Genomic DNA, 22,401 nt, shown 5'->3' with positions numbered 1-22,401 from the left:
GAGCCACCGTGCCCGGCCATGCTTGGCTAATTTTTTAAAAAAACTTTTTGTAGAGACAAATAGTCTCTACGTTGCCCAGACTGCTCTTGAACTCCTGGACTCAAGCAATCCTGCGTTGGCCTTGGAAAGTGCTGGGATTACAGGCATGAGCCACTGCACTTGGCCTATCATCTAGTTTTCTTTCTTTCTTTTTTTTGAGAGAGTCTCACTCTGTCACCCAGGCTGGAGTGCAGTGGTGTGATCTTGGCTCACTTGCAACCTCCACCTCCCAGGTTCAAGTGATTCTCCTGCCTCGGCCTCCCAAGTAGCTGGGACTATAGGTGCATGCCACCATGCCCAGCTAATTTCTGAATTTTTAGTAGAGATGAGTTTTGCCATGTTGGCCAGGCTGGTCTCTCCTGACCTCAAGTGATCCGCCTGCCTCAGCCTCCCACAGTGTTGGGATTACAGGCGTGAGCCACCACATCTGGCCCGTATCATCTGTTTTAATTAAACACTACAAAATAGACAACTGTCCTTCAAAGATTCCTACAAACAGTGGATTGAAAATAATAACAATCATGCACGCATGGACAAATAACTGAAAAAAGTTAAACTAACGCTCATCTCATAGGATGAGCTCTTCCAAAGCTACATTAAAAGATAAAACATGGTAACCAATTGTTTCACTCAATAGAACTTACTGTGATGCTGGAAATGTTCTAGATTGGCACTATCCACATGATAGTCACTAGGTTTATCTTGTTTCTGAACACTTGAAATATAGCTAAGTGGACTAAAGTTTTATTTTAAAAATATAATTATTTAAATAGCCACATAGGCTAGTGGCTACCACATTGGGCAGCACATATCTAGGAAACACAAATAGAGCCAGGCCCTTGGGTTTGAATCCAAATGCGATCACATACAAACTCTGTGACCTTTGGCTTAACTTCCCCGTGCCTCAAAGTCTTTATCATAATCATAATACCTATCTCATATGGCTGTTGCTAAAATTATTATTATTATTTTTTTAAGACAGAGTTTCGCTCTTGTTGCCCAGGCTGGAGTGCAGCAGCACGATCTCGGCTCACTGCAACCTCTGCCTCCCAGGTTCAAGCGATTCTCCTGCCTCAGCCTCCTGAGAAGCTGGGATTACAGGCGCACGCCACCACGCCTGGCTAATTTTGTATTTTTAGTAGAGATGGGGTTTCTCCATGTTGGCCAGGCTGGTCTCAAACTCTTGACCTTAGGTGATTGCCCGCCTCAGCCTCCCAAAGTGCTGGGATTATAGGTGTGAGACACCGCGCCTGGCCTAAAATTAAATAGTTAAGGCATAAAAAGTACTTAAATATTGCAAGATAAATGGTAAGTTTTTAATCTCATAGTCAGATTTGAGGAAAAAAAGCAAAAAAAATTAAAATAATTTGAATTATGAATTGACAAACTTTTGTTACTAATGAACCTTGAACTAAGTTTACATTGGGGCTTCATAAATTCAGTACTTAGTATGAAGCTATCACAAACTGCAGGACATTAACAAATAATTTATTAGGTTGGTGCAAACATATTTGTGGTTTTTGCCATTGAAAGTAATGCAAAAACCACAATTACGTTTGCACCAACCTAATACTTCATCTTTATCCTATCGTGACACTTTCTTCTTTTTTTTTTTTTTTAATTATAATTTCACTGGGCATTGTGGCTCACACCTGTAATCCCAGCACCCTGGGAGGCTGAGGCGGGTGGATTGCTTGAGCTCAGGAGTTCAAGACCAGCTCTGGAGTTCGAGACCATAGACAACATGGCAAAATCCCATCTCTACAAAAAAATACAAATTAGCCAGGTGTGATGGTGGGTGCCTATAGTCCCAGCTACTTGGGTTGCAGAGGCGGGAGGATTGCTTGAGCCCAGGAGGTTGAGGCTGCAGTGAGCTGTGATTGTGCTACTGCACTTCAGTCTGGGTGACAAAGGAAGACCCTGCCTCAAAAGTAAACACATGAAAATGAAAAATATAATTTTTTTTTTTTTTGGCCGGGCCCAGTGGCTCACACCTATAATCCCAGCACTTTGGGAGGCTGAGGTGAGAGGATCACCTGAGGTCAGGAGTTTTGAGACCAGCCTGGACAACATGGTGAAACCCTGTCTCTACTATAAATACAAAAATTAGTTTGGCATAGTGGTGCATGCCTGTAGTCTCAGCTACTCGGGAGGCGGATGTACGAGAATTGCTTAACTCTGGGAAGTAGAGGATGCAGTGAGCTGAGATCATACCACTGCACTCCATCCTGAGCAACAGAGTGAGACTTTGTCTCAAGAAAAAAATAAAAATTTTAAGACTGGGTCTTGTGCTATCGCCCAGAATGGAATGCACTGGCATGATCATAGCTCACTACAACCTCAAACTTCTGGGCACAAGCGAACCTCCCACCTCAATCTCCTGAGTAGCTGAGACTATAGGCTCATGCCACCATGCCTGGTTGTCTTCATTTTCATTTTTTGTAGAAATGGGGTCTTGCTGTGTTGCCCAGGCTGATACTGAACTCCTGGCATCAGCCGTCCTCCCACCTCAGCCTCCCAAGGTGCTGGAATTACAGGCATGAGCCACCATGCTCAGCTTTACATATACTTTATAATGAACATACTATATTAATACATATATATTTACATATAATAAATATACATGCATTAGATATGTACACTCATTTTTTAAAGAAAATGAATGGAATAAAAAAGCAAAAATGTTTAGAGATTACTGGGCTAAACCAAATAAAGCGAGTTTGTTTCAGAAAGAAACAATGCTGAGTGGACTGACCTTCAATTACTGTGGTTAAGTTACACAGGTAATAAGTTTAAAAATTTGTATATGGAACAGCAGTTGCTCGGAAATTTTATAAAGCCACAATATTCTAGTATGATAAACAAAGGAGGTCTCATTAATTATGTGTCATTTTACTATAGTAAATATATATATATATACACACACACACATATATATATATATATTTTGAGATGGAGTCTCACTCTGTCGCCCAGGCCAGAGCACAGTGGCACAATCTCAGCTCACTGTAACCTCTGCCTCCCGGGTTCAAGCAATTTTCGTGCCTCAGCCTCCTGAGTAGCTGAGATTACAGGCGCGTGCCACCATGCCCAGCTAATTTTTGTATTTTTAGTAGAGACGGGGTTTCACCATGTTGGTCAGGCTGGTCTCAAACTCCTGACCCTGTGATCTGCCCTCCTCGGCCTCCCAAAGTGCTGGGATTACAGGCGTAAGCCACTGTGCCCGGGACAGTAAAAATACTTTTAAGCCCTGATTTTTAAGTAGTAATAAAATTTTTAGAATAATATATAATTGTAAAGGAAACCATACTTTGATGATAAAAATAGTCCAAATAGTATACGTATCAGGGTGACATTAAAAATTGTATCAGACAAAATAGAATTTAAGCCAAAAACTATAAAAAAGAGGCAAAGGACAAAATGACAAAAGGGCCAATTCATTCAGAGGGTGTAACAATTGTAAATATATATGCACTCAACATCAAAGCATCTTAATAAAGGATCTGAAGGAGAGATAGACTGTAATATAGTATTGCAGGAGATACTGAAGGAGGCTTCAATACCCCACTTTCAACAATGGACAGATCATTCAGACATATTAACAAGGAAACACTGAACTTTAACACTTTAGACCAAATGTACCTAACAGACTTAAGCAAAACATTCAATCCAAGAGCAATAGAGTATACATTCTTCTGGAGCACATATGAACCATTCTCCAGAATCTAACATGCTGGGGCACAAAACAAGCTTCAGTGAATTTAAGAAGACTGAAATCTTCTTGATTTCTGTCAATTCAATTACATTTCAGTCCATTTCAAAATTCTGAAAATTCTACTTGAAATCATATTTTTCTGACCACAATTACGAAACTAGAAGTCAAAACAAGAACTTCAGAAAATTCATAAGTATATGGAAATTAAACAACATGCTCTTGAATGCATGAACCACCAATGAGTCAATGAAGAAATTAAAAGGGAACTTAAAAAATATGTTGAGGCAAGGCTGGGTGTGGTGGTTCATGCCTGTAATCCCAATGCTTTGGGAGGTTGAGGTGGGAGGATGGCCCGTGGCCAGAAGTTCAAGACCAGCCTGCACAACATGGTGAGACTCTGTCCCTATCAAAACAAAAAAAAAAAGAAAGAAAGAAAAAAGAAAAAATTAAATAGAAGGAAAAAAAAGTTGAGCCCCTCTTTTTTTATTAAAATAAATTGCAGATGGATTCAAGTTGGATGAAGAATGTAAACCTGAAACATAAAATTTTAAGAACATTTAAAAAAAGTGAAAGAATTATATAATCATAGAATAAGGAAGTTCTTTGTAACTATGCAATAATATGCAAAAGCCATAAAAGATAAAGCATAATTAAAACAATTTCTGCAAGTCTGTATTATATGCTACTGCTTGTTTTAAAAAATCTGTACATATTGTAAAAATATATGGAAATATATATATAGACGAGTGCTGGAAAGATATATATAATACTGTCAAAAAGTACTGCCTCTGGGAAAAGAGACTGGAGACTTAGATTGAAACTGCATTGTGTTTAATTATCTATTTCAAAAATGTGAATAAAATACCTTTGCATTGTCTGCTCCCAAATAAAAGCTTAAATAATCGAGACTTCACCATAAAAAAATGTTCCTTGGAAGAAACATCTAATATAAACATCTGATTAAGAAATAATATACATAACACAAACTTCCTGGTACAATGCCTAGCATACAAGAGGTGCTTGAATTATAATAGGTAGCTATTATTTATCAATGTCTTCCTATAACACAAGTAATTATTTTGAAATGTGTGCTTAGAATTTTCAAAGTTGGGAATTCTATACATGGTATCACTATACACTCTAAAATATCCTATTTTCCAAAAATAATTTCAGCTGGACAACATTCAATTAATTGAAACTTTAAATAACTGTCATTTAGGCGCTTCAATATCTGATCATATTCCCTTTGCACTTAAACTCCAGGCCAACCACACAGCCTTCTAATTCCTGAACACACCCATGCTTTGCTACATACCATTGAAGATACTGTTTCTTCTGCTGAGAGAACTTTACTCCATCTCCGCCTACTGAAATCATTCCTCCTAGTGAGGCCAGCTAAAAATCCCACCTATTCACAAAGCTCTCTGCAAAGTATGTGGAGAGGTTTATTACATATACACACACAAGAAGGTAACACAAGATATAAAAAGCTACAAAGACAGAATGATCAACTTAAAAAGTTATTTATTAAACAAGTTAAACACAACTAAAAGTATATTTAGAGAACCAATATTCAAGTATTTTTGTCAAACTTTCTAACGATAAGGGAAATGATAAAAATGGAACAGATATAAAAATATTCTTAAACAAGTATTAAAGCATATGGAAAATTCAGAAATAAAAATAAAAACACACCACCATACAATGAAATCAAAACGTTTCATATGTGTTTTAAAATGCTTATGGTATGAGAGCCAAATTGTCTATTTCTATGTTAATAAACAATATATAAGGTCACCTTTTTAAAGGTATACTTTGTGTCCCACAGAAATAATTTTGGAAAAAGTAAATGTTGGGTGTGTAAATTGTCCAAATTTAGCAAAACATATTTTACATATGAATATTTTCATTCATACTTACTGGAAAACAAAACAACTTATAATTTAAACATCTTGATTTGAAAACAATTTTGGATTTGATAGTTCTGCTAAATTCCAACATCATAACTGCCGAATGTGTTATCAAAAGATAGTTATTCAAAATTTTTTTAAAAAAGATTTGCTTCCCCAAATCTCAGTATTTCAGAGCAAAAGGAAAAATAACATATTCTTTGTACATAAATTCTGATGCTTAGTTTCTATGGTTAATACAAAAATGGTGCAATAAGGAAGAGCCCTGTAGAAAAGCCTCTGTCTTTTCAGTAGTTCCAAATGGTGTTATACAATATTTCACTGGAGATAGTGGTTGCACCACGGATTTGGCAGTTGCTTCTGTGTAAATCATACTTTGCCCCATAACATCCACCAAAGGCTTTCAAACATAATTGACTCTGGCAGTACACATGGAGAGCATGATGCGAATGGGGACTGCCAGTGGATATGAGGGCTTTTATGAAAAGGAGTTTGCTCTGTGTGTATGTTTTGAGGAGGAAACAGCGGAAGAAATAGTCTATCCAGAACTACAAAACACATTTTCCTAATTAGATCCCAACTGTATAAATAATGTAAATCAAATGCTTAGTACTTAAATGAATTCAGAATTTCTGTAGGAGAGGCAAATCCTTTCCCCCCTCCCTTTTATCATTCATCAGAGAGGACAAAGCTTTAGTTACATACATTCTTCTGGACATGGAAGGAAAGGTCTCTTTGTCCCCTTCTCAGTCTGAAAGGGAAGGAGAACGAATAGACCTGCCACTGGCAGGGCTGGAGAAAGTGAAAGGCTCCTTGTCCTTTTCTTTACTGTCATGCTTATGCTTGTGTTTGTGCTTATGTTTGTGCTTCTTCTTCTTTTTCTTGTGCTCATGGTGATGGTGGTGATGGTGGTCACTGTGTTTGGAGGCTGTAGATTCCTTAGTAAAGACTGAGAGTGGAGCGCTTGCCACTGGATGCATACCCATCTCCAAAGGTGATTGTTCTTTACCTTCAAGATTAAAAATACCCAAATGAATTCCTGTTGATAATAGGGAAAGCCAGAATAAAGAAGGAGGAAGGTGATGACAGTATGTAAAGAGGGATTCCTAAATTTTTATCACTTCTATTAGGAATGAGAGAAGTATCTAAATAAGACATGTAATTAGTTACACACAGTTTTTCAGCATTGTGGCCAGGAAGTTGAATATATAGTCCCTTATAGTCTACCGATTCAGCCATATACCAGTGTGTTACCAAATAATCTTTTAAAAATTAGTATTTTCTAAGTATTATGAAAAAACAATATTACACATGGTGTTATAAGTTAAGACTCACACTGGGGCTGGGCGCGGTGGCTCACTCCTGTAATCCCGGTACTTTGGGAGGCCAAGGCAGGTGGATCACTTGAGGTCAGGAGTTCAAAACCAGCCTGGCCAATGTGGTGAAATTCCATCTTTACCAAAAATACAAAAATTAGCCAGGAATGGTGGCGGGCGCCTGTAATCCCAGGTACTCGAGAGGCTGAGGTAGGAGAATCACTTGAACCTGGGAGGCCAAGGTTGCAGTGAGCCGAGATCATGCCACTGCACTCCAGCCTGGGTGATAGAGTGAGATTCCATCTTAATAAACAAACAACAAACGACCAACACTGGTCAATGAAAACATAACTCACTCAACTACATTTCTGCTCTAAGGTATTGGGGAGGGGGAGATGACAATACAGTTGACCCTTGATCAACATGGGTTTGAACTGCATGAGCCCATTTATATGTGGACTTTTTTTGTTTTTAACCAAACGCAGATTGAAAATACAGATTTGAAGGATGCAAACCTGCGTATAGATAGAAAAGCTGGTTTCTCATATGGGCCGACTGCAGGGCTTGAGTATGCATGGATTTTCGTACACCGGGGAGGGGTCTTGGAACTAATCCCCCCTGTGTATAGCAAGGGATGACTCTATTTTCTTTGTGCCATCTGGAGAACAACTGATATACACATAAACATGATATTCTAGCTACTGATAATGGTATCTCAGTGAAAATCAAACATTTGTATAGCTCCTTAAGACAATTTCTAGGGATAGACAACATGAACTCTAAGAAGATTCAGAACACACAGCTTAAGAAACCCAGAAAAGGTGGGGAGTCTATAAAGGGAACATCTGTCTCTCTACACAGATGAGAGTAGTGTCACTACAAAGAAAGAAACAGAATTAGCAGGCCCATACTCTAGACTAGGTTGTCCTGTTAGCCTTTAGCTATACTTCATCTCTCTGGGCCTAGTTTATCATCTAAAAATCTAGATCAAATGTCCTCAAAGGTTCTCTACAGTTTTAACATTCTATCAGTCTAGGAATCTATCATAGTAGTTCTCCAACTCTAGTGTACAGATTTGCTTTTTCCTCCAGACCCACAGGCCTATAATCCTTGGGCCATACTCTGAGAAACAAATCTCTATTACCATAGGTTAATGGCATTGCTTTATATGCAGCCAACTTAAGCCCAAGATTCATCTCAGATACCCTCCCTTCCAGAGCTACCTGGTTACCAAATCTTGTTGATTCTCATAAGTATCTCTTAAATCCACCCGCCATCCTAATCCAGTCTGCAACTGTATTAATTCAGACCACCTCACCTCATCGGGGTTATGGGTACTAGTATTATAGGTACTTGGTACTAGTCTCCTCCTAGTCACTAAGGTTTCTCTGCCTGAAGTATCTTATGGGTTAAGTGTCTAATGTATATGTAGTTCACAGCAGTGGTTCTCAGATCACCAGGGGTGATTCTGCCCCCAAAGGGACAAAATTGGCAATTGGCAATGTTCAGAGATATTTTGTTACTGACATCCTACGAGTAGAGGCCAGAATGCTGGCAAACATCTTAAAATGCACAACACACCCCTATACCTCCAACAAAGAATTATGCCTAAAATGTCAACAGTGTCCAGGCTGGGAAACCCTGCTGCATCATGGTCTTCCTAAACAAAGCTGCTTTTTATCTGCTTAAAAACCCAGTTGGTTATACTGACAGGACAAAAGACAAACTCCTTGGACTTCAGTGCAGGAATTTCTGAAAATATATATTATATATATTAATCCAAACTAGCTTAAAAAAAAAAAAAAGACTTTTCACTAAAATAGATTTCAATGTAGTTTCTTTTTTTTAAAAAGTAAATTTCTCAGCACTAATTTTGATCCAAACCTGTCCCCAAATCATGGTTTTCACCCAAACAGATATCACCATAGAAGCTTTCTAAAAATTACATTGCAGTACTAATTTTACTTATTGACAGTTCGTAATCTGTCCTGAAGTTACCTTTCCAGCCTCCCATTCTTCCTTTCTATATACTACTCTAGGCTAAACCTTTCATAACACTGTGTATTTCTAAATGCTATTCCCTATGCTTGGGATGTCCTTCTTTCCTTATTCTTTGTTTAACTGATATACTCATTTAACAAACATCAGAAACTAATTGGAACTGGGGAAAATATGGATAAACTAGACAGATATCAGCCCTCCTCCCTCCTAGGAGATAGCAGACTAGCAAATAAGAAATAAATTGAGTAAGTGAACCTGAGTAAATAAAAAGGCAAAACATAAAGTGAAACAGGAGCACAATAGGAGACTTAAATTAGTTGGGGGAAGGGGGGATCAGAGAGGCAAAGTTCTCCAGGAAAGTAATGGTTAAGCTGCAACCTAAAGGAAGAGATAACGAAACAAAGAACATTTTAGTCTCTTCAATAATTTAAAACCTAACTCAAATGTTTCTTTGAAAGGTTTTCTTCAAATTTCCCAAAGGAACTGGTTCCTTCATGTTTCCACAGCATAATACAGATAAGGGAATTAAGTCAAAGAGAGATTTAAGTAATTTGCCCAAGGTGGTACTGGCGGGTCTGAGCTACAAATCTGAAGAGCCTGACTCCAGGGTCTTAATCTTAACCACGATGCTACAGTGTCCATCTACACAAACATGGACTGCTGTATTTCTGTTGTCTTTGAGTCTCTTCCATTAAACTGATAGCCTCTTGAGGACAGGAAGTCTGTCTTTTTCATCTTTGTGTCCCAACATATAGCACAGTTTCTATCATCCCCTAGCACGCCCCCTTAACAAAGCTTGTTAAATGAATGAATTAATTAATATAACAGAATTATACAGTTGTGTTTCTTTTTAAATGTCAAGTGAGCTTAGTCCAACTAAATACAACCTGAAGGTCACTGATTTTGAGGAGAGAAGAATAATGCACAAAAACTATTATAGCTCATCCATTCAAGTGGTATTTGACTCCTGTACTTCCTCTGTGTTAGGCACTGCTCTAATATTTCAGAACATGTGAACAAATTAAAGTTTCTGTTCTCACAGATTATTCACATTTTAGTATCCTCAAATTCTATTTCTTATACTAATGATCTTTGTAATAAAGCCAAAACTAATACTAAAGTAAAAGCTAAATATCTTATTTATATATAGAGGCAAGTTTGGGGAACTATATCTTCTGTAATAATTGGCACCCAGATATTCTTTAAAAGAACAAAAATATTGAGGATTATCTGATTTAGTTTCAGCCATATATGCTACCATATTTTAATTCGGATTTTAATACATAAATTGCATGAATATGTTCCTGATTCTATAAATATGGGAAAATAGGCCAACACCTAACAGAATACACAGGTGGGTGATAAGAAGTAATAAGAAGCTTTAAAGTCTCATGAACAAATTCCTTTAGCTTCCATCTCATTATTTAATCATTCTATATCAACAGACTTTGCAGCTTTCTCGTTGGCTGTCTGCACTCTTGGGAGCTTGAGGTTCTCTTCTGCATTTCAGAGAAGAGAGAAGTTTTACCATTTAATCCTAAATACCTACCAAACTACTTGGATTGCAGAAAGCCAATCATTATGTTGGAACCTGTACTTCTCAGTTGCCTAATGGGCAAATGAGCATTTGTAGGTATAATCTTTCCAAAGAATACTTAAAACCACTTCAAAAGTGAATCCATTTTTTTTTGTCTAGACAGTGGCCTTACACTTTGCATCAAAGAAATATTGGTAATAAATCTTGCATTTTTCTTGAGATACATGAAGTCTACTAAGAAGACAATGGATTAGTTAGCACCAAGGACAAAGGAGTTAGAAACCAGGGCTCCTAGGACAAATGGCTAATCTCAGGTCTATGGCAGAATATTTACAAGATGAGCTTGAAACACAGGGTGTAACTGCAAAGAAGTTAAAGTCTTATCAAATGAATTCAGTCCAAAGATGGAACAAACTGAATATGATAAGGACAATAATTGTGACAGACTGAAAATGACTGATCAGCATTGGAGATTGCTAGTCAATAACTCATTATTTTGAAAATTATTAAATACATAGAATAATTAAGCTTTGTTTTCCTATAGACTTATACCACTGGGTAATAGTAAACGAGGAGAAATTTAGCTTTACAGAAGTAATCCAGCTTATAAATAAAAATGAAAGTATAAATTGAAATATCACTATCTTGCAACTTAATGAATTAAGGAATCTAGGTTGAACATCTATAGTGGTTAACCTCAAAGAGTCAACCAGACATTGTATGCTTCCAGACTAAAGAACACACACCCTTTATAAACCTGAATCCAATAAGAATTCTAGATACAACTACAAATTGACAGAAACTAGAGAACTTAACATGCTAATTATATCATGGGTATAAAATTAATAAAATACAGACTTGAAAAGTACAGAACAAAACCTAGTTTCTTTAACAAATACATGGCAAGAGAGGAAAAGAAAAGAGGTATGAGTTGGAAACATTAGAATAAAAAGTACAGAACAAAACTCTGGCTTCTTTAACAAATACATTGTAAGGGAGGAAAAGAAAAAAGGTATGAACTAGAAATGTTAGATTAAAAAAGATACAAAGGCTGTATCAGCCAACTGGAATGTGGACCTTATGTGGACACTGATTTAAACAAATAAATTGTAAAAAATAAAAATAAATAATGGTATTTAGAGTCAACTGAAATTTAAACAGTGACTGGATATTTAATGACATAAAAGAATTAGTACTTTTTTTAGGTATAACATTACTGTGGTTATGACTTTTTAAAGTGCTACCTTTTAGAGATACATACTAAATAATTTATGAATAAAATTATATGATATTTGGGATTCACTTCAAAATATTCAGAAGGGTAGAAATGGGTAAGATTAAATAAGACTGACCATGAACCAATTATTGTTGAAGCTGAGTAATACATACAGGGGCCTCATTATACTTGTCTGACTACTTTACAGTTCTCTATAATAAAGCTTTTTTCTTTTTCTTTCCTTTCTTTTTTTTGGAGACAGAGTCTCGCTCTGTTGCCCAGGCTGGAGTGCAGTGGCGTGCTTTCAGCTCACTGCAACCTCCGCCTCCCAGAGATTCTCCTGCCTCAGCCTCCCGAGTAGCTGGAATTACAGGTGCGTACCACCACGCCCGGCTAATTTTTGTATTTTTAGTAGAAGCGGGATTTCACCATGTTGGTCAGGCTGGTCTTGAACTCCTGACCTCAAATGATCCACCTACCTTGGCCTCCCAAAGTGCGGGAATTACAGGCATGAGCCACTGTGCCTGGCCCAAAGCTTTTTTTTAAAGGAGAAATTAAAGCAATCTGGCAATACCATGAAAGTGTTACATGCTTATATTCCTTTAGAAAGTTTTCTAGAAATTTAATCCCGTTAATATGCTCATGCATATGTGAAAAGACACATATACAAATATATTAATTGGCAGTAACAGGAGAACAAATGATCTGTGCTACCCTATCATCACAAACAACCTTTAGCTCTTTTCATTTATACTATTTACTATAATTGTATACTATATACTATAATTGTATGAAGTATATATATTATATATACAATTGTATATATAATATGTTTTATTTATTCCCTCTCTATATAGACAATATATGTTTATATATTCTTTTACTCTATATATATATGTACATATATATGTTTTGCTTATTATCTATCTTTCCTAAATAATGTTTACCAGGTCTAATCTAAGGTGGTAAGAAAGTGTAATTTCCTTATAATTAGATTTGGGACACACAAAAGTTTACTCTCACAGGAGCATAATGAAGTCATCTATAGAACTCTATCAAGACAATACATATATTACCATCCCTTGATACAAACATTTACACACATAATTTCACATATCCTTTCAGGGGTTTACAAGACGCCTGCTAACTTGTCCATCCACAGGCACCACTCATCTTTAGGCTAATGAAAGTCCTTTTACTAAAGTGAAATACACATAACTCTTCTAAATAGCAAATACATGAGAGAAAGGAGATACATTTAGTTCACAATAAAAAAATTTTTCCTATTTCATGTTATATGGAAAGAACAAAAGAGATGTTCAGAGTTGTATTGTTCTACTAATGTAAAATCTTTCCTGGAGACCAAATAAAACGCACCATGGATAAGGGTTAGCTGCAGTCGAGTTAACAAATGTAAAACAAACAGAAAGAGGTACTTAATGTAAGTCTAATGTGGAAGCTTTTCAGCCCATGTGATGAAAGTGCTGATAAGAAACCGTGAATAATCTGCTAATTCCAGTAAATTCATTCACCTTAGGTATACATTTAAATTTAACACAAAACCTGCAGTTTTCATTAGGAAAGGTGTAAGTTCTATTCTTCAGATTGTTTAGATCACTGTAAAAAAATGTAGAATTATATCATTATAATTTAAGGATAAAAAAATCAAAGGCTGTTTTTCATATTAGTTTCAAAAGAAAGACCTCTAGGGCAAGCTCTCAAGCTTTAAAAAAGTTGTGTGTTTTTTTTTTTTTAATTAAAAAATTTACCAGAATTGTGTTCTTCTGACTTATGCAAGAAGGCATTACATAATACTGCAGCCCTAGCGAGGCAGCTGCAGAAACTCTCCGCTTCCTTCCCACAAAAACCACTAGGGAATTCCCTTGCTCCTTGTTCCCCTTGCCTGGCCTCTCCTCTCCAGCACTGCAATCCCTACAGCAACCTGGCAGACAGTCCAGTCACCTCAGGCTCTGCAGTAGTAGACAGGGAGCTGCTGTGGTGAAAAGGGAGAGAATATTGTATGTTCATCCCTAAAACCATGGGAACCATAATGGCCATTTCTCTGTATCCCCTTCCTTACCTCAGGAAAAGGAAAATAAATAATAAAGTAATGAAGGAAAATACTCTTGCCATTTCTCCCTTCTCATCCCAATGGCTTAATCTAATACCCACATATGATCCTGCCCTAAAATATTCTACTATCAAATGCAAGGAAAGGGAGAACTGGGGAAGCAAGGTTAAAAAGTAAACCATAACGTGTCCTCTACTTAACAGTTTCCGTCTCTTCTTTAAATCCACATTCTTTTTCTATCCCTCCTAGACAAGGACTGTAACACATTCCAGTTCTCAATTATCATCTGGCTCCTTGGCTCTAAGGGGGCCATCTAGGACTTCATCTCAACTCACAAATAATAAATAAAATTAAAATTAAATTAAATTAAATTAAAATAAAATAAAAAGCAGAGGCTGGAAACTCAAAAGCCTTTGCCTGAGGAACAGCATAAATGAGTAAACAGACTACTGGGTGCAGCATAAGAGATTAATATGCCTTACTAAAAGGGCCTCTCACTCTTTTTCAAGAAAAGCTATAAATCCAGAATTTCTTTTTTCTTTGTTTCCCGAATGTCTTCCATCAGAGTAAAAGGAAATCCATATTTTTATGTGTAACCTCTTTATTTTTAGTTATCTAGTTAAAAAACTTTTGTGAGACTTACAGGAAGATGCCTCAGCTTGATGAACTGCATGCATATGGGCCAAAAAACCTCATTTGTGACCTCTAATCTAGAATCCCTAGAGACTGAAGAGAGGTCACAGCTTCCCTCACCAGTGCTGTCTCCCTCCTAAACCCGCAACTCTCAACTCCAAGAAACGGCAACTCTCAACCCCAAGAAAGTCGGCTGCCATGGTAAGAGATCTTCAGCTCCTGCTGGGAGGCAGGAAGAGAAGAAATTCCTTTTTCACTGTCATTTTGACTTGACTTGGGTTAGGCTAAAGTTGTGCTTCCCGTATGCCAAAAGTTGGAGCTCTGAGTGAATCTTCTCACAGAAACGTCGATACACACAAGGGCTAGGTTTGATATTTGTATTCTTGATGTATGGTAGAAGTTGTAAGGTTTTTGTCCAGCTATTTTGGGAAAGTTACTTAACAAATACAACAATGTTGCCAGGCCTGGTGGCTCACACCTGTGATCCTAGCACTTTGGGAGGCTGAGGCTGGTGATCACTTGAGGCCAGTGGTTTGAGACTAGCCTAGCCAATATAGTGAAATCCTGTCTCTACTAAAAAAAAAAAAAAAAAAACTAGCCGGGTGTGGTGATGCACGCCTGTAATCCCAGCTACTCAGGAAGCTGAGGCATGAGAATCACTTGAACCCAGGAGGCAGAGGTTGCAGTGAGCCAAGATCGCATCACTGCATTCCAGCCTAGGTGATAGAGCAAGATTGTCTCAAAAAAAAAAAAAGAAAAAGAAAAGAAAAAACTATAGAAAAACTGCATTCAAAATTCTAAAATAAATATATTTACAAATAAACCTTCAAAACACTGTTATTTGTAAAATGAAGGTTTTCTACATTCTTATAATATCACTGTTGAATTTTAAGACTTGCTCAGTGGCCTCAGAGTACTGAATAGCAAAAGGACATTTAAAGGAAATTATAGTCACATTAAAGAATATATTCAAAGTTATGATTACTAGATCAGTCCATCTAACTGGTATACATTTTTGCCTCATGCCAAGAAAGGACCCTACACTAATAGCAGCCAAAATTAAAATGTTAATGCATTCCTATTCCCCACCATTAGGGCTGTGTTTCTTTCTCCCCAGTCTTCCCATATGATGTCATGAGAACTAAAAGCCTATAAAGAAAGACCTGAAAAAAAGTGAAAATGTATTTTTAAAAGCAATAAGGAACAATGATAAAAAAGGCACACTGGTGGGCACAAAAAAAGTGTTCAGATTTGCTTCTACATAGGTTAATGTGCCACACTGCTAAGAAAAACCAAACGTATTCTGACTCTTTTTGGAACAGAAATTGATTAGACTCTTGGAAATTCAGAGAGAATTTTTTCTTTTAAAGGTAAGCAGAAGCATCCTCCTCAAACTGTGTCAAGGAGTTTGAAATTCTCTAAGCTTTATAATATTTAAAAATGTAGAAAATTCTTTACATCTAGTACAATTTCAATAAGCATAATGATAATAAAGCAAAATTACACCAAAACCAAAACCAAAACCAAAAGAATACAAAAATTCTGGAAGGGCCAAGAAATATCAAAATTCACTCATTAAAGTAAGGGCTAAAGTCCCCAGCTGATTTCCTTCTGAAACATATTTTGGGTGAATCTATTCCAATAAATGCACAGAACACACAAAGAACGGTAAGTAATCAACAGTCTGGGGGGTCTCAACATCAAAACAGTTTAACGTGCTGCTTTTGCTTGTGAAACTAGGCCTCATAAAACTTAGAAACTAGGCCTCATATAGAAAAAAATTAACACCAGGTGGCTCTGGATAGGGTCCCACCCTGCCTCGATAAGGACCCAACCTCATGGGGTCCCACCCTGCCAATTCCGGGGGTCCCACCCTGCCTCGAAGTTCCCGGAATCAACAACTCCAGGAAAAAAACCTCATAAGGTCCTGCTCTAACCAATTAGCATAAGACACCTTGCTCAGGCCATAGCTAGACCCAATCATTTTGCGCCTTAAGCTTTGTTTGAATTTCGCGCCATAAGCTGTGTTTGAACTTGTGTTTGCCTATATAAACAGCCTGTAACAAGCAGTCGGGGTCCCAGGGCCAACTTAGAGCTTGGGACCCTAGCGCGCTAGTAATAAATAACTCTCTGCTGTGAATCTCGTGTCGGTGATCCTTCGTGGCGACCCCTGCCCAGGAGGGAATCGACAGTTCGGTTCCAACATTTGGTGCGTTGGCCGGGAAGTGGGGTCGTCCGAGGACCCCCGACCCATCTGGCGGAGAACCATCTGGCCCGGGCCACGGACTGCTGACTGAACGGACCCACCAGGTACTTTCGTTTTGTTCTGTCTGTCTTGCCGGCTAACTCTGAACTCTGGGGAGTACTCCTTCTGAATTAAGTGGGGAAGGGGGACAGACATGTCCGGCACCTTCCCACTTACGCCCCGGGGGACGCCCTGGCGGTAGTCTGGGAGAAGGCTGACGACTCAGTCAGCCTCCTCAAATCTGTAGGCAGGCCGCCCCTGCCGTCTGAATATTTTGTGATCTTGTGGCGCCACTCTCTGGCCGCGCGGCTTCTCCTTACTTGTCTGGTCTTTATTTTTGTTACTTTCGTTTTGTCCTTGTTATACGTGGACGAAATGGGACAGACGTTGACGACTCCTTTGTCTCTAACCCTGACTCACTTCCCTGACGTCCGGGCTCGAGCCCACCACCTCTCTGTAGAAGTCCGTAAGGGACGATGGAAAACATTCTGCTCGTCCGAATGGCCAACCCTCCATGGGGAGTGGCCCCGAGACGGAACATTTAACCTCTCAATTATCTTGCAGGTTAAAGCAAAAGTGATGGATCCTGGGCCACTCGGACACCAGGACCAGGTGGCCTACATAATTATTTGGGAGGATCTGGTCCGAAATTCTCCCTCTTGAGTGAAACCCTTCCTCCATTCCCCTTCCCCATCCCAATCTACCCTCCTTGCCTTAGAAGCCCCAAAGAATCGGAATCCGGACCCGCCTAAGCCAGTCCTCCCAGATGAACCCCAGAGGGATCTCCTCCTTCTTGACCCCCTGCCTCCTCCACCCCAGAACCCCCTTCTGGGACCTCCACCTTACGCTTCACCCTTGCCCCCTGTCTTGTCCCCAGCTCTTTCCTCTACCGCCTCGGCCCCTACCCTTTCTCCAACTTCTCCCTCGGCCCCTCCCTCCACCCCGTCTCCTTCTCCAGCCCCGCCCAAGCTCACCCCTCGGACGCCGCCGCCAACACCTCCACGTCTCCGCTTGCGGCGGACTGAGGACCCAGATGGCCCTTCCACTTGGCAATCCTCCCTTTTTCCCCTCCGTACTGTCAATCGCACGGTCCAGTACTGGCCCTTCTCTGCCTCTGACCTCTACAACTGGAAAACCCATAACCCTTCCTTTTCCCAAGACCCCCAGGCCCTAACCTCGTTGATAGAATCCATTCTCCTCACTCACCAGCCCACTTGGGATGATTGCCAGCAACTCTTGCAGGTCCTCCTAACCACTGAAGAAAGGCAGCGAGTCCTCCTGGAGGCCCGGAAAAATGTGCCAGGACCAGGAGGTCTCCCAACCTAACTTCCCAATGAAATAGACGAGGGATTTCCCCTCACCCGCCCAGACTGGGACTATGAAACAGCACCAGGTAGGGAGAGTCTCCAAATCTATTGCCAGGCTCTGTTGGCGGGTCTCAAAGGGGCAGGAAAGCGCCCCACAAATTTGGCCAAGGTAAGGACCATAACTCAGGAAAGGGACGAAAGCCCGGCAGCCTTCATGGAAAGGCTTCTGGAAGGGTTCCGAATGTATACCCCATTCGATCCAGAGGCCCTAGAACATAAGGCTACCGTAGCTATGGCATTCATAGACCAAGCTGCATTAGATATAAAAGGAAAACTCCAAAGGCTAGATGGAATCCAAACCTATGGATTACAGGAATTGGTTAGGGAGGCAGAAAAAGTGTATAATAAGAGAGAAACCCCTGAGGAAAAGGAAGCTAGGTTAGCGAAGGAACAGATGGAGCGAGAGGATCGTAGGGACCGAGTGAGGGATAAGCATTTAACAAAAATCCTGGCGGCAGTTGTGAGAGAGAAAGGACCAGGGAGAGAGGGAGAGAAGCGGAGGCGGCCAAAAGTGGAAAAAGACCAGTGTGCCTACTGCAAAGAACGGGGACATTGGATTAAAGATTGCCCCAAGCGTCCTAAAGACCAAAAGAAACCTGACGCTGTCCTCACCCTAGGTGAAGATAGCGAATAGGGGTGTCAAGGCTCTGGAGCCCCCCCCGAGCCCCGGCTAACTCTCTCTGTAGGGGGGCATCCCACCACCTTCTTGGTGGACACAGGGGCCCAACATTCAGTTTTGACAAAGGCAGACGGGCCCCTGTCTTCCCGCACATCCTGGGTCCAGGGGGCAACAGGGGGAAAATTGCACAAGTGGACTAACCACCGGACAGTTAATCTTGGACAAGGAATGGTGACACACTCCTTCTTGGTGGCACCTGAATGCCCCTACCCCCTCCTAGGGCGAGATCTTCTGATCAAGCTCGGAGCCCAAATCCACTTCTCCAAGACTGGGGCCCAAGTATTAGATCGGGACGGTCAGCCCATCCAAATTTTAACTGTGTCTCTGCAAGATGAGCATCGGCTTTTCGACGCTCCGGTCATCACTAGCCTCCCTGATATTTGGTTGCAAGACTTTCCCCAAGCTTGGGCGGAAACGGGAGGACTCGGACTAGCTAAGTATCAAGCCCCAATCATAATTGATTTAAAGCCCACGGCGGTGCCCGTGTCTATCAAGCAATATCCCATGAGCCGAGAGGCTCATATAGGAATTCGGCAGCACATTAACAAATTTCTAGAACTCGGAGTGTTGCGACCTTGTCGCTCGCCCTGGAACACTCCTCTTCTGCCAGTAAAAAAGCCTGGTACTCAGGATTACAGGCCTGTCCAAGACTTGAGAGAAATTAACAAAAGAACCATGGACATCCATCCCACGGTCCCCAATCCTTACAACTTACTCAGCACCTTAAAACCAGGCTATAACTGGTATACAGTATTAGATTTAAAAGATGCTTTCTTCTGTTTACCTCTGGCCCCCCAAAGCCAAGAACTCTTTGCCTTTGAGTGGAAGGATCCTGAGAAAGGAATTTCGGGCCAACTGACCTGGACCCGGCTTCCCCAAGGATTCAAGAACTCTCCCACTCTCTTTGATGAGGCTCTTCATCGAGACCTGACCGACTTCCGGACCCAAAATCCAGAAGTGACTCTACTCCAGTATGTGGATGACCTCCTCTTGGCTGCTCCTACAAAAGAAATCTGTATACAAGGTACCAGGCATCTACTCCAGGCACTGGGTGAAAAAGGATACCGGGCATCCGCCAAGAAGGCACAGCTCTGTCAGACCAAGGTAACATATCTGGGGTATATCCTGAGTGAAGGGAAAAGGTGGCTCACTCCTGGGCGCATAGAGACAGTGGCTCGCCTTCCACCACCACGAAATCCCAGGGAGGTACGTGAATTCTTGGGAACTGCTGGGTTCTGTCGCTTGTGGATACCCGGTTTTGCTGAACTGGCCGCCCCCCTTTATGCACTCACCAAGGAAAGCACCCCTTTCACCTGGCAGACAGAGCATCAATTGGCTTTTGAGGCACTAAAACAAGCACTCTTGTCTGCCCCGGCCCTTGGGTTACCGGACACCTCAAAGCCCTTTACCCTCTTCCTGGACGAGAGGCAAGGGATTGCCAAAGGGGTCTTGACCCAAAAATTAGGGCCTTGGAAGAGACCGGTAGCATACCTGTCTAAAAAGCTGGACCCTGTGGCGGCTGGCTGGCCCCCGTGTCTTCGTATCATGGCAGCCACCGCTATGCTGGTCAAGGACTCTGCTAAGTTAACCCTTGGGCAGCCACTGACTGTTATTACCCCACATGCTCTAGAGGCCATAGTGCGGCAGCCCCCGGACCGGTGGATAACCAACGCACGCCTAACCCACTACCAGGCCCTCCTACTGGACACGGACCGCGTCCAGTTTGGCCCTCCGGTCACCCTAAACCCTGCTACGCTGCTGCCGGTACCAGAAGACCAACCAAGCCCACACGATTGTCGGCAAGTACTGGCTGAGACCCATGGAACACGGGAAGACCTTAAAGACCAAGAACTCCCAGACGCGGATCACACCTGGTACACAGACGGCAGCAGTTACCTTGACTCAGGTACCCGGAGGGCGGGAGCGGCGGTAGTAGATGGCCACAACACCATTTGGGCACAATCACTACCTCCTGGCACGTCTGCACAGAAGGCTGAGTTAATAGCACTAACCAAGGCCGTAGAGCTGTCCAAGGGAAAGAAAGCTAACATTTATACTGATAGCCAGTATGCCTTTGCAACGGCTCATACTCATGGAAGTATCTATGAAAGAAGAGGTCTCCTAACCTCAGAAGGAAAGGAAATCAAGAACAAAGTTGAAATAATTGCCTTATTAAAAGCCCTTTTTCCTCCTCAAGAAGTGGCTATAATTCACTGCCCCGGGCATCAGAAAGGACAGGATCCAGTCGCAGTAGGAAACAGACAGGCTGACCAAGTAGCCAGGCAAGCCGCCATGGCGGAAGTACTGACCCTAGCCACAGAACCTGACGAAACCAGCCACATAACTATTGAACATACTTATACCCCAGAAGACCAGGAAGAAGCAAAGGCCATAGGGGCTATAGAAAACAAAGACACTAAAAACTGGGAAAAAGGAGGAAAAATAGTCCTTCCCCAAAAGGAGGCCCTGGCAATGATCCAGCAGATGCATGCCTGGACACACCTGAGTAATCGAAAGCTAAAATTACTGATTGAAAAAACTGACTTTCTAATCCCAAAGGCAAGTACCCTCGTAGAACAAGTGACATCTGCCTGTAAGGTCTGTCAGCAGGTAAACGCTGGGGCTACCCGAGTGCCAGAAGGGAAACGAACTCGTGGTAACCGCCCAGGAGTCTATTGGGAAATAGACTTCACTGAAGTAAAACCTCACTATGCTGGATATAAGTACTTACTGGTGTTTGTAGATACCTTTTCAGGATGGGTAGAAGCCTACCCCACCCGGCAAGAAACGGCACACATAGTAGCCAAGAAAATTTTGGAAGAAATCTTTCCTAGATTCGGACTTCCCAAGGTAATTGGGTCAGATAACGGGCCGGCCTTCGTTTCTCAGGTAAGTCAGGGGTTCGCCAGGATATTGGGGATTAATTGGAAATTACATTGTGCCTATAGACCCCAGAGCTCAGGACAGGTAGAAAGAATGAATAGAACAATAAAAGAGACCCTTACTAAATTGACCTTAGAGACTGGTTTAAAAGATTGGAGACGCCTCCTATCCTTAGCTCTGTTAAGGGCCCGAAATACGCCTAACCGTTTTGGGCTCACTTCATATGAAATCCTCTACGGAGGACCTCCCCCTTTGTCAACCTTGCTTAATTCCTTCTCCCCCTCCGATCCTAAGACTGACCTACAGGCCCGGCTAAAAGGACTCCAAGCAGTACAGGCCCAAATCTGGGCCCCCTTGGCAGAACTGTACCAACCAGGACATCCACAGACCAGTCACCCCTTCCAGGTGGGAGACTCTGTCTACGTTAGACGGCATCGCACTCAAGGACTAGAGCCTCGGTGGAAAGGACCCTACATTGTTCTCCTGACCACGCCCACAGCCATAAAGGTTGACGGAATCTCCACTTGGATCCACGCATCCCACGCCAAGGCTGCTCTAGAGACGCCCGGACCAACTCCACCTAAGACATGGAGACTCCGACGCTCTGAGGACCCGCTCAAGATAAGACTCTCTCGTGTCTAGCCCCTTGCTTATTACTAGCCCTCCTTCCCTGCGTCGCTGACAGTAATAACCCCCACCGGCCATATAACCTGACCTGGCAGGTAATTGACTTTAGTACTCATGAGGTCTTAGATAAAACCTCAAAAATTGCTCCTATGGGGACTTGGT

At 41.2% G+C, this 22,401-nt stretch overlaps 1 protein-coding gene across 4 annotated transcripts in view; it reads right to left on the bottom strand.

Moving 5' to 3' along the window:
• Window positions 1-1,630: 1,630 nt before the first annotated feature.
• The window catches only part of LOC105468525 (TATA-box binding protein associated factor 2), a 119,710-nt gene continuing 98,939 nt past the window's right edge, over window positions 1,631-22,401 (bottom strand). For all 4 annotated transcript variants that reach the window (XM_071067881.1, XM_071067882.1, XM_071067883.1 and 1 more), the window contains one exon: window positions 1,631-6,673. In XM_071067881.1, coding sequence (XP_070923982.1) covers window positions 6,411-6,673 — 263 coding nt within the window. In that variant the 3' untranslated portion in view covers window positions 1,631-6,410. The remainder of the gene's footprint in view (window positions 6,674-22,401) is intronic.

Source organism: Macaca nemestrina, chromosome 8 (genome assembly GCF_043159975.1).
Source record: "Macaca nemestrina isolate mMacNem1 chromosome 8, mMacNem.hap1, whole genome shotgun sequence".
Taxonomy (NCBI): Eukaryota; Metazoa; Chordata; class Mammalia; order Primates; family Cercopithecidae; genus Macaca; species Macaca nemestrina.
Note: the sequence above shows the minus strand (reverse complement) of the source record. Positions and strands in the feature narration are given on the sequence as shown.